Below are 12,741 nucleotides of genomic sequence, written 5' to 3' on the forward strand. Positions count from 1 at the left end.
ATTTCGATTCATTAGGCGAATCTAAACACAAGAAATCTAGATTACTAAGACGTTATATTTTATGTCAAAATTATAATTTTTGATATTGTCATTATTAAATTTAATGAAAATATTTTTGAAGATTTCTTAACAAGAGATGTACAATGCTATCGTTTTTGTCATCATGAAAATATAGAGGCTATTTTAGGGAACAATTTGAAATACTTCAAACCGATTTCATAAAGCTTATCCTAAATGCAAAAGTTGCGGATAGGCTACAACAAGTTTATAAGAGCATTGTTTCTGATCGAATCACATGCTATTCACAAGCTTATACTCAGCTATAGTCTATATTACAAAAGTCGATCCTTCAAGCAATTGAGAAACCACTAGCTTCTTAAAATAAGAGTTTTCGAGTAAAAATATCTATAGCTGGAGCATGAGATTCAAGTATCCCTAGAACAAGTGCTAAGTCAGGATCATTATTATATGAGTCGACCCAAGAGACAAGTCGAAGCTTTGGATTCTTATCTCGATCTTTCAAGTCAACCTTTACCTCGGGGATTGAAGATGGAGAGATCAACCTTATACCTCAAATCGACAGGGTAAATCTAAGGTGGGTACTAACGAGCTTATATTTCTTATTTCAGGTATATCAACAGAACGTGTAGAAATTGAAAATAAGAAATATGTCTCAACCGATCCACAATCCGAGTTGATATAGGAAGAAATTTTCTAAGGGTATGGATAAAATCAAATTCATATCCCAATGAAGTCAAGGTATCACATAAATTTGGGGCTCTAGTCTCGGTTTATACTACATTAGCCAAATTCTCATAAATATCACCAATACCAAAGTGGATCCATGAAGTTGTTCGTGAAACTGAGCAAACAACGATTATTTGTACAAAAGAGATATTCTGGAGCTATACCTTTTCAGTATAACACCATAACCAGCTGTAAAAGGCTCACATGAAATCTTCATTTTATCAAGCTAAGGAGGACATATATAAATATTCAGAAATTTATCAAAGACCTCCAACAGAAGAAACACCTCTTGTTGCTTTATTCACTGAAGATGACATCTCTACTAGAAGAGCATGTAGTCTATGAGTCTGTATTACAGAGATGGACAAAGTCAAATTTCTATTTAATTATCAAAATTTTGTAAATGGATCTTTTTTATTAAATTCTATGACAGGAAAAAATACAACTTTTGTAGAAGATATATTTGAGAAGAAAAGAAATCTTTTGTGGAACAATAAGTTGCCAGGGATAAAAAAAAAACCGTCGAAAATTCTTTAACATGGCTCATGTGGATCTGACTAGAATGCCCAAACAAAAAAGTGTTAGAATTTGGTAAAGGCTTTCAACCAAGAACTGACCGAAAGTATCTTGCAGAGATATGACCAAGTGGTGAGGGATAAAAAAAACAATTTGTCCGAGGACTTCAAAGCAAAAGATTCCCAGATGTGACTCACCACCACAATAAGACATATCCACTAATTAATAGAATATTGGACATTAGCTAGTGGAAGAATATACCACCCCACCACTCGCTACAAGACAATGTCAGCTCCAACTGGCAAAGAATAATTCAAAAGTTATATACAAGTTTTAAAGTATGAGTTATAGATCCAGATAGACTTCTATAAAAACAAGGCATAAGGAAGTTGAAGTCATCGACTATTTTTTTAATTTTCTTTCAAATAAATTTGTAATGTTTTTCTTTCTAGTTTAGGTGTACGGTATTTCCATCTACGATAGGTAGCTAAACAAGTTTCCCATACTTTACAGTAGATTCCTATGTAATAATATTATGTATGTTAGAATAAAAGAACCAAAGCAATGTCTCTCTCATGTATTATTTTCAAAATTAAACTTATTTGTCGCACACTATGAGGTAGGAAACTATACAAGGTTGTGCTAAGTCTTGTTGAAGGGACCTACTTTAGGAACCATTTGTCGTGACTACGTGATTAGGCTGTGAGGAGCAGTCTCTAAAACTCGATGGATACGACACGACGACACTCCAGTCAAAGATGTAAAATGTTTAATTTATTATACAGAAGAATGATGTGCCATAAAAGATTTATGATATATAGGCTGTAAATTTTGTGTAGCATTATGCTTTTGGACAGCTCGATAAATATAACAATTTCACTTACTCGGGTCTAAAAATAGTAACTGAAAATAGAAAACAAAGTTAAAATTGGAATAAAGACTGAACATGAAAAAATTTATAAACAAGAGAGACTGAATAAAGACATTGAAAAAAAAATCACTAAATTGAGAGTTGCTTAAACATCACTAACCAAATCGGGAATTACTTGTGTATGCCTGTACTACACTTTTATATATGATATTTGGATTCAAATATTTTAATAATCCTTACCATATTTCCCATTTAAGTAATAACAAAATAAAATGAATTTATAACATCTTTTTAATCGAACTCATTCTATAAGATTTCTTACTATTTGATATATGATGGTGGTGGCTTTGAGACGATAACTCGATTAAGTATATAATCGTAGTAAAAAATAACATAGTTGATATAAAAATAATAATTTTTTATGAGTCGGGTCGAGTTAAATGTCTGTTTCATAAAGCTGATTTTTGAGACTGTCTCACAATAATTTTGTGATAACCACAATATAAAATTCATAATTTAAATGTAAAAGATTTTGGATTCACATTTTTAATATGCAGAGTTGATTTAACACATTTATGTGAAGAGATTATATCATCCACTGGATGTATCACACGCGGTGGATTTGCATAATTCATCTGGTGTGGGTTCACCTGATTGGTGTGACATAAAATCTACCTTATAGAATACTTGAATAATTTTACATTGTCTGTGAATTGATTTATCTTATTTGAAAGAAGATATTTGATTAGTTTAATATTTGATTAATGAATTTGTAATGATATTTATATTTATGTATTTGAAATATACAATAATTATTTCGAAATTGTTTAACTAGGGGATTTGAAATTCAATTGAATTTAGGGATGAGTTTCTTTCGAACCCAATGGAGAATCCGATTCCAGACCTGAATGAAGAAGAGTATGAATAATATTTTTTATCCGATTAATAAATTGTATCGAGTATGAGGATGAAGACGTATCTTATATAATCTTAATCACACCCGACTCAAATATCCGATTAAATTAACACATATATATATAAATAATTTTTGGCTATAGTGTTAATTCTACTATATTTTTGTTGAATGATATTTGTTGGCTATATAATTATTATTATTTTTTTGTGTTTTTGTTTTTCTTATGTTAGTTCTTTTTGTTTTTTCCCCTGTAATAGATTGACTTAAAACCCAATGAAAATTAGTTAAAAAAGGCCTTAAATTGTTGTAGAAATTAGTTAAAAAAGGCCTTAAATTGTTGTAGAAATAGGCAAGTCGTGCTTGAGACATGGCAACCTAGAACAGTCTTCTTAAAATGGGATTCCTAATCCAATTATTGCTATTTTTTTGTTGTTGTAAACAGTTAATGATGTTGAGTGTTTCCGCAAATAAGCGGTCCAATTTGTAAATCAAATTGGTTAATCATATTATAACAAATTATTTTTTTTTATGTAAATCAAATTTGTTAATCATATTATAACAAAAAATTTTTTTATAGGATGCATACAAATAAGTAGTAATAAATGATATTATTATTGTGGGGGTGTTGGTTCGACGATTTCGTCTGTGGTAAGCTCAAAAGAGTTGGCAGTTGGAAGGAATAATAGTTGTTTACGCCACCATTTTTGTTATTTTCTACGAGAAAAACTTCGACGGATTCTTTTCTAAACAAACAAATAAAAAATTCTAAGATTCTCCAAGGCATCAGTTTTATGGGCAACAATAATGTTTTATAGCAATTACAAATGCATCAGATTTCCCATTTATAGTAAAAAAAATTGCATTTTCTTTGCTATTTATCTTCGTGATTTGCATTTTTCTACTTATGCTCTTGAAATTGCATATGTTAATCATATAAACTCTTATGAGACAGTCGAACATAACAATTTAAAGTGAAGTTGTCTCACAAAATGATTTTTTCAGACGGATATCTGATCCCACTTGACCCGACTTATGAAAAATTATTATTGTTTGTATAGAGAATAGATGTTCACGGTTCGTTTAACTGCCCTAACTAAAAATTCGGTTTGACCCAAAAACCAAACAAAATTGAAAATCATTTTTTTTATTTTTAAATTTTTTTTAGTTTTAAAATAATATTTTATTTGTAGTTATCAATAAATAAATAAAAACTAAAAAAATAAAAATTAAGTTAAAACAAAAAATTGAAAATATTTTAGTTTTTAACCGAATCGAACCATGAAATTCATTCCGGATTTTTGGTGAAATTCGGTTTGGTTTGGTTCAGTTTGAATGAACACCTCTATAAAAAAAAAATAATTTTACTGTAGGCATGGGTCGGGTCGTCTCGTCTCACATATATATTTATATGTGTGAGTGTCTGTGTCACCGTCTTACAATATACATACTCATGTTAAATAAACTTGTAAAATATTTAATTAGTTTTCATATGATTATTTGGGATTGTTTATGTTGTGGAAACTCTAATAATCTTGACTATGATGATAACAAAAATTGTTATTGTGTTTATAACATATTTACTCAAGTGTGAAGTTGCTACCTACAATTTAAATTTAAACTCGAATTTAGGAAACAACTAGACTTTTGCGAGCTGGAGTATAACATAGTTCAATGATCGAAATGAACAATGGGAAAAATGGATTGACATAAAACTCGCTTTGATATAAGCAGAAAATCACGGATTAGCAAACTACTAGACTTGAGCAGTGATGTTATTTTGGTCATATCTCTTAGTCAGATTATTGTAATTTTATGAGTCAACATGAGTTAGAAGCTAATACAATTATCTACAAATCATCTATCACTGTCAAAGTCTGAATCAAATATGAAAAGCTGATAAATCACGAGAAATTAGTTGGTTCAGCAACACGGATACAGCTGCCGAATATACATGAGCAGTGCCAGTATTTCGAGCATATCGCTTTCATATGAACTCGAAATTTAGCGATTTTCTGGAAATCTAGAGAAAGAACTACAATTTCCATGTTTATCACTTTGCCAAAAAATCAACGAATCAAAATCGATTCTATAATCATGAGACTGACAACACAATTTATTGCTTTATAGCGGGATTTTTTTTTTGAACAGTTATTGTATTTCAAGTATATCTTTATCATGCAAACTCAAAGTTGAGTGACTCTTGATTATATTGAAAGTTAAGAGAAAGACTACAACTTTTATGTTCATCATTTTTCCAAAAATCGACGAATCAATAGTTATTATCAAGAGAAAGCGGTGGCTAGACTTTGTCGCTGGACTTTTTCTTGCTAGACATGGAACGACTTGATGAACAATAACGACGAATCGATGAACAAAAAAAAATGGCTTGATATCAAAAAGTGTCCCGAAAGTAAAAAAATGATAATTTCAATGTCATAACCTGATAAAAATTTTCCAAACAGTCGTATTCTTATTTCAAACGTTCATATCAATCTTGGAGTTTAGAAACACAACATTTTGAAGATCAAATACAAGCTTTTGATGGAGTTTCAAAGTGTAGGCAACCTATATGAAGGAAAAATAGCTGAAATTAGAGCAAACCCAAAAAAAAGGATTCTAATAAGATATATTAGCTTGGCAAGAGCTTTTCTCCTTATATGAAAGGATAAATTTGATAGTATGTACAATGTAATAGATCACTTTTCTCACACACATAACCACTCACATAAACAAAGAGATATGAATTTCAAAAGTTAGTTGAGTGATAGTCTTCGTGCAAAGACGTGAAAGATTATGGAGTAGGTCTCATGTGAGACCGTCTCACGGATCACAATCCGTGAGACGGGTCAACCCTACCTATATTCACAATAAAAAGTAATACTCTTAGCATAAAAAGTAATACTTTTTCATGGATTATCCAAATAAAGATCCGTCTCACAAAATACGACCCGTGAGACCGTCTCACACAAGTTTTTGCCAAGATTATGTAATTTATGTTTGTAGTCTTAACATAACAGCCGTTAACCATTAAGCAGATTGTGAGATTGAAATCTACAATCGAGAGTGTGCTAAGAGTTTTAGTTAAGAAAATAATTAGTTCTAAGTCAAAATGATTTGTAAAAGATGTTGTATAATTCAAATTCTTCTAATGATACATTCTAAAGAGAATAAGATCGAGAAGATCTAGACACAAAATTATTGATATATTCCGAAGTCTTCTAGTGATACTTTCCAAAAACAAATAAAAACCTAGACACAAAATTAGATCGGGAAGAAATCACTCCAACATAGTTGATTGGTTGTTATGTATCTTAAATTATCTAGAGTTGGGTTTACAATTAAAGCTTCATAAAGGCCAAAACGGCCCCCCACAAATTTCAAGCCCACAAGGAAGTCTATAAGACATTCTCATTTCAGGACAATTCTATCCTACTCCGGGAGATTTACTTCCTGTCACTAAATAATATATACATGTATAGCATTTAAAAATAGCTACACCAATTTTATTAGCGTTTATAAATGGGTAGAACATAGAATTTCTTATAATAATTAAATTTTAAAATATTGATTTTTTACATTTCATATGATTCTACCACAAAAATAAAAATAATAGAAATGAAAATCTCAAACTTCAAACGTAAAAGTTTTACTATCAAAAAAAAATTTCACGTAATTTTTAAATATAAAATCTTAAGTTTTAAATTTTGAGAATAATAATAATAATAATATAATGATAAAACACATGTTATATACATTAAATGAAATTATTTTAATGATTAGTTTGGTTGATGTTGGTTAAAGTAGTGTGAAATGTAATAATAATAATAAAATAAAGACACCTAATTCATAGATCCAAACCTAATTCGGTGATTTTATATATAGTCAAAATTACATTTCACGTGCGAATATCGTCTGAGCTCCTATAAAAATTTGAGCTTGATCTTAGCATGAGCCATCGGCTGCAGGATGGCGGACCCGGCTGCATCATCCTTCGAACGGGGACAATAGATCCAAGGATCATAATCCACCGCGTATGGAATTTTCATATCCTACAGTACAGCGCAGATTATTCCATCCTGGTGAGTGCCCCATTGGAACATTGAGGTGATTGGTCAATCTGAGACCCATTCCCCTTCTCGGACCACTCTCCATACTCCTCTCTCTCCCCGCGGATCTCAGGCTCCGATTCTGTGCTCGTCTGATCGCCGCCATCGATTCGAAGATGATCACCATCCCCTACGTCACCGCTTTGACCACCTATTTCAGCTACGGCCTCCTTTTCGCTTTCGGCCAGTTGCGCGATTTTTTCCGGAAGATTGTGGATCGGTTGTCTCAAAGCAGCCTTCAGGTGACCTTTTCTTATCTAAGCGTTGTATCCACTTTCTTACGAATGGTGTGTGTGTGTGTGGTTGAGTTGTGTTGTGAGATCATTTGTTTCATTGTCGTGGAAGGGTTATGCGCCAATCTGTTTGGGGCTTGAGGATTTCTACATTCGGCGGCTGTATTTACGGATTCAGGTTTTTTTTTAAAGTTTCAGCTTTATTATCTGAAGCTGCTTTTCTTTTTTGTTGGAATGTTTCGATTAGTTTTGGCCTGATCTGTGTTTGGGGTTCCTGAATTGTCAGTTATACTTTCTTAAATATGACTAAACACCAAAAGTAATCAAGAAAATAGTTTCATGTATCTTAAATGTGACTAAACACCAAGATTAATCATTTTGGGACTTGCTGAAATTCCTCATCCTTTTCTTTTTCAATAAAGAAACATGTGGTTCACATGATAATTGGTGCAGGATTGCTTTAACAGACCAATATCAAGCCCTCCTGATGCTTGGTTTGATGTGGTGGAGCGTGTCTCCAGGGACAATAATAAAACTCTGCAGTAAGTGTCCGCTACATATTTTGTGAATTTGCATCTTCCTGATATTTTGACATGATTAGCCGGTGTTAATTGTGGGGAAACATAATATTAATTCCTTTGAATCCTAGAACTTAAGCTTCTGGTTTTGAGTGACCATGCATCATTCTAAAGCATATGCAATTTTTTTTTTCAGAAACAAGGTTTCTCATCTTTAGAGCCTCTGTAATTGGAAATAAAATCCTCATTTAATGGCATTTAATGCAGGCGAACTACAAGATCTACTAGGTGCCTAAACTTGGGGTCATATAACTATCTGGGATTTGCTGCAGCAGATGAATACTGCACACCTCGGGTAATTGAGTCTCTGAAATATTTTTTCCCGAGCACCTGTAGTTCCCGGGCTGATGGAGGTAAATGTGTTTGTTTGTCATATCTATACCCTATTCTCGGACATGTCCTGCAAATTTTGACTATAGATTTGATAAACTTTGTAACCAGGTACAACCAGATTGCATACTGAATTGGAGGACCGTGTAGCAAATTTCATAGGAAAGCCAGCTGCCATAGTTTTTGGCATGGGTTATGTGACTAATTCTGCCATTCTTCCTGTACTAATTGGGAAGGTATCAGCAGTTAACAGGACTGATATTGACTTTGATCCTTTTCAGTTGTGCATTGTTCTAACTTTCAGTTGTTTGCAGGGAGGTTTGATTATCAGCGATTCATTGAACCATAACTCTATAGTTAATGGCGCACGGGGATCTGGGGCAACTGTTCGAGTCTTTCAGCATAACAGTTAGTTAATTTTTTCTTCTTTTGTATAGCTAAATATCATGATAAATGATGAAATAGTTAATCTTAAACAGTTAAATGTTACTTTTCTGTAGCTCCATCTCATCTGGAGAAGGTTTTGAGGGAACAAATTGCAGATGGACAGCCCAGAACACACAGACCTTGGAAGAAGATAATTGTTGTGGTGGAGGGAATCTACAGCATGGAAGGGGAACTGTGCAAGCTCCCCGAAATTGTGTCCATATGTAAGAAGTACAAGGTAGATTTCATGCTATATATCCTCTCTCATATTCTTTCTTATCTTATTCTTCTGGTATATTTTGTAACTTGCATAGAAGTGATTAATACATTTTGCTTACATTAGTCTTGATGGTTGATAGTTGTTTGGCATATTGTTTTGAATTAGCCTATTTATGAAAATTCTGACCTTGTATAACTCGTCAGGTGTTCCTATTTTTTTCAAAAAAAAAAAGCGAAACGAAAAGAAAGAAATATGAGTTATGATGCAGAGTGCCAATTTATGCAATTTAATTTTATGGTTTTTAGTATTTCCTCTCTTGTGCCATCTAATTTCCCTTTCACGACAGGCATATGTTTATCTGGATGAGGCTCACAGCATTGGTGCTGTTGGAAAAACCGGGAGGGGTGTCTGTGAACTATTGGGAGTTGACACGGCAGACGTGGACATTATGATGGGAACTTTCACAAAATCATTTGGGTCATGTGGTGGTTATATAGCGGGATCTAAGGTTTGTTTCATGAGTACTGTTTTTGTATGTGGTTATAAATATGTCTTTATCTACAAGCAAAAAGAATATTACACCGTGATAAATTGCAGTGTGAATTAGTATTGGGAAACAACTTTTATTCATTTTATTTTGAGTTTCTATTATTATGCATGATTTATATTGAATTTGCTGAAATGACATTTTTTACTTACGTGATTGATTACCTTGTAAGTGTGCATGGAAGAAAAAAATTGGTTTATGACTCTAATAAGGCAACATGGAATGTGGCTCAGAATTTACTCCGACTGTATTCTTCAAATAGGGTTATTTTAAGACAAACAACTTTCACCTAAACTATGTGGGAACACTTTGCTCATATTGATCCATCGTTGCTAGCAATTACTCATAGTTTCTAATTTTTTTTTTTAAATCACTATGCTTGCAAGCGAAAAGTCAAATGGTAGATCTCATTTCGAATTGATCTATTAATTGCCTTGTAGGGTTCACCCTAGAGAAAGAAATTCATGTATTGCTATAACGTGCATGTGAATTTATAAATATTTTAGTAGCTTGATAAAGATGGAGTAAAAACCAATACTTTCTCACATGTTTGGATTAATATCATAGAGAACTATGATTTTGCTTCACCTTTTCTCTATGTTTCACTATAACATATGATAACACTTTCTTCAGGAACTTATCGATTACTTGAAATACACATGCCCTGCTCATCTTTATGCAACATCAATATCACCACCAGCTGCACAGCAAATTATTTCTTCCATTAAAGTTATTCTTGGAGAAGATGGTTCAAGCAGAGGTGGAATTTTGTTTGCTGCCAAGTTACTTGTAAAACCATGCTGTGTCATTGGCATCTAGCGTGCTCTTTCAAGTGTTTTTTGCTTACACCTGGTGCATTTTCTTCTGGCAGGGGCTCAGAAACTGGCAAAAATACGTGAGAACAGCAACTTTTTCAGGTCAGAGTTGCAGAAAATGGGTTTTGAAGTTCTTGGAGATAATGATTCCCCCGTAATGCCCATAATGCTCTATAACCCAGCAAAAATTCCTGCTTTTTCACGAGAGTGCCTCAAACGGAATGTAAGCATTTCTAACCCCCTCCCCTCCTCTCCCACAGTGTTGTTTATTTTCAGTTGACTAACAGTCCATCGAGCTTAATTTTGTTTTGTTTGGTCGTTTCACACTATTTCACATTAAGATTGCTTGAACGTGTGATTATGCTATGCAGGTGGCTGTGGTCACGGTTGCTTTTCCTGCTACTCCTTTATTGTTGGCCCGTGCACGCATTTGCATCTCTGCTGCTCATTCAAAGGAAGACCTTGTTAAAGCTTTAGAGGTCAGGATCTTAATAAATTATTGTCAACATGCAACAGAGGACTAAAAACGAGAATAGCATTGACGAAAGACTAGTATATAAATAATTCTTTTTTCCCCATGAAGCACCGTTAAAACTCACTTTTCTTTTTGAATTCGTATCAGGTTATCAGCAGTGTAGGTGACCTTGTTGGCATAAAATACTTTCCTACCGAGCCTACGAAACAGCCATTGGAAGGTGGCAGGATTAAGCTGGAGTGAAATTTATGACTTCTTGGAGATCGTTGTCTCGTCTCCATAAGGAGATTCAGCACTGTCTTCTGAAATTTTGTTTGTTTTCTGTACAGTGAGTAGCATACTGCATTTCTTGTGACTGCAACACATTATTTATATCTGAATCCATAAATATGTGTTTTTGTTTTTAAAATCTAATATCACCCTGCATTTCCACAAGTAACTTTTTGTTTCACAACACAGAGGTTGCATGCCTGGAATATGATCCATCACTCATAACTATTGACTCTGTTAAGTTTTTCTTAAAAAGATAATCAAATACTAGTTCTAAAATATATTTTGGAATTTCTCACTTTTGCAACCCAAGCGTTCGTTTCCTGATGTAGTTCATGAGATCCATATGGTTCACAAGACTTGGTTTCTTCAGGTAATGTTAATTTTGAAAGACATTTTAGGTGACTTATGTCCTAATTCTCTAAGTGGATGAGATCAAATTACTGGTTATTGAGTTGTTTTGGAACCAGTGATCGTCATTTGATTGACAAGAAATTAGGATGCTTGTGTAAACAAGTATGACAAAAACTTGTGTGAGACGGTCTCACAGGTCGTATTTTGTAAGACAAAAATCTTATTTGGGTCATTCATGAAAAAATACTACTTTTTATGTTAAGAGTATTATATTTTATTGTGAATATCGGTAGTGTTGATCCGTCTCACAAGAGACCTATTCAACAAGTAATATTAATTTGTGTAAACTAGTACACACGTAAACTATTGATAAACTTGACCATATATCAATCAGTAGGGATGTAATCGAGTCGAGTCAAGCCGAACTCTTGAATGTTTGAGCTTGGTTCGTTTATAATCGAGCCGAGCTCGAGCTTTATTTAACGAATATATGCATGGCTCACGAGCTTATTCAAACCTTTATCGAGTCTAAACAAGCTTAATAAATATGAATTATACATTTAAATTTTCATTAAATTAATTAAAAAGTAAATTATATATTTAAAGAAAAATATATTATTTTTATTAAAATTTGTAAATTTATTATAATAAATAAATTTAATAGATTTTTTTATATATTTCATAAATAATATGCATAATCAATAAATCAAAACTATTATTTTTTCATCTAAAAGATTACTTATGAACTTATCAACGAACATGTTCACGAGCTAACGAGCCGTTGTAAAGCTTGAGTTTGGTTTGTTTATCTTAACGAGCCTTATTAAACGAGCTCAAACGAGCTTTTATCGAATCGAGCTTCGAATAGCTCACAAACAGTTTGGTTCGTTTACATCCCTATCAATCATATCACAATAAGTTTAATTTGGGTATTCAAGTCTAATGACACAAAGATCACTTTACCGACATCATAATTTGCCAAAAATGCCTATATTTTTAGGGATGTAGCAACTGGACTTTTGAAAAATTCATAATGTCGGATTTAATTTCGTACTTTTCAAAGCAAATAATAATATTTGTTCTTATGGAAAATAAATTTAAATTTAATTTCGAACTATAAATAAAATGGGAATTATTGAATTATAGAAAATTTTTGTTTTAAACTTCGAAGCATTATTTTAAATGGCCAATAAGAATAATTAGACATATATCTTCATCTTTAGCAATGGTGTCTAACCCAAACTCAAAGAATCCAAGCAAAATTTAAATCAAAGGAATATTCCAAGTCCAAGGATTATTTTGTATTTCACGCTAAATTCATTAAATTTTTATTGTTA

At 32.6% G+C, this 12,741-nt stretch overlaps 1 protein-coding gene across 1 annotated transcript; it reads left to right on the forward strand.

Moving 5' to 3' along the window:
• The first annotated feature begins 6,966 nt into the window (after positions 1 to 6,966).
• On the forward strand, positions 6,967 to 11,219 carry LOC140822879 (long chain base biosynthesis protein 2a-like). The gene is made up of 12 exons (XM_073183826.1): positions 6,967 to 7,398; positions 7,502 to 7,567; positions 7,843 to 7,931; positions 8,175 to 8,320; positions 8,409 to 8,533; positions 8,612 to 8,705; positions 8,798 to 8,961; positions 9,290 to 9,451; positions 10,124 to 10,250; positions 10,362 to 10,528; positions 10,677 to 10,784; positions 10,928 to 11,219. Exons 1-12 carry the CDS (start codon positions 7,273 to 7,275, stop codon positions 11,021 to 11,023), a joined length of 1,470 nt encoding a protein of 489 aa, XP_073039927.1. The 5' UTR covers positions 6,967 to 7,272; the 3' UTR covers positions 11,024 to 11,219.
• The last annotated feature ends 1,522 nt before the right edge of the window (positions 11,220 to 12,741 follow it).

The sequence above is a fragment of the Primulina eburnea genome, chromosome 2, assembly GCF_022965805.1.
Source record: "Primulina eburnea isolate SZY01 chromosome 2, ASM2296580v1, whole genome shotgun sequence".
Taxonomy (NCBI): Eukaryota; Viridiplantae; Streptophyta; class Magnoliopsida; order Lamiales; family Gesneriaceae; genus Primulina; species Primulina eburnea.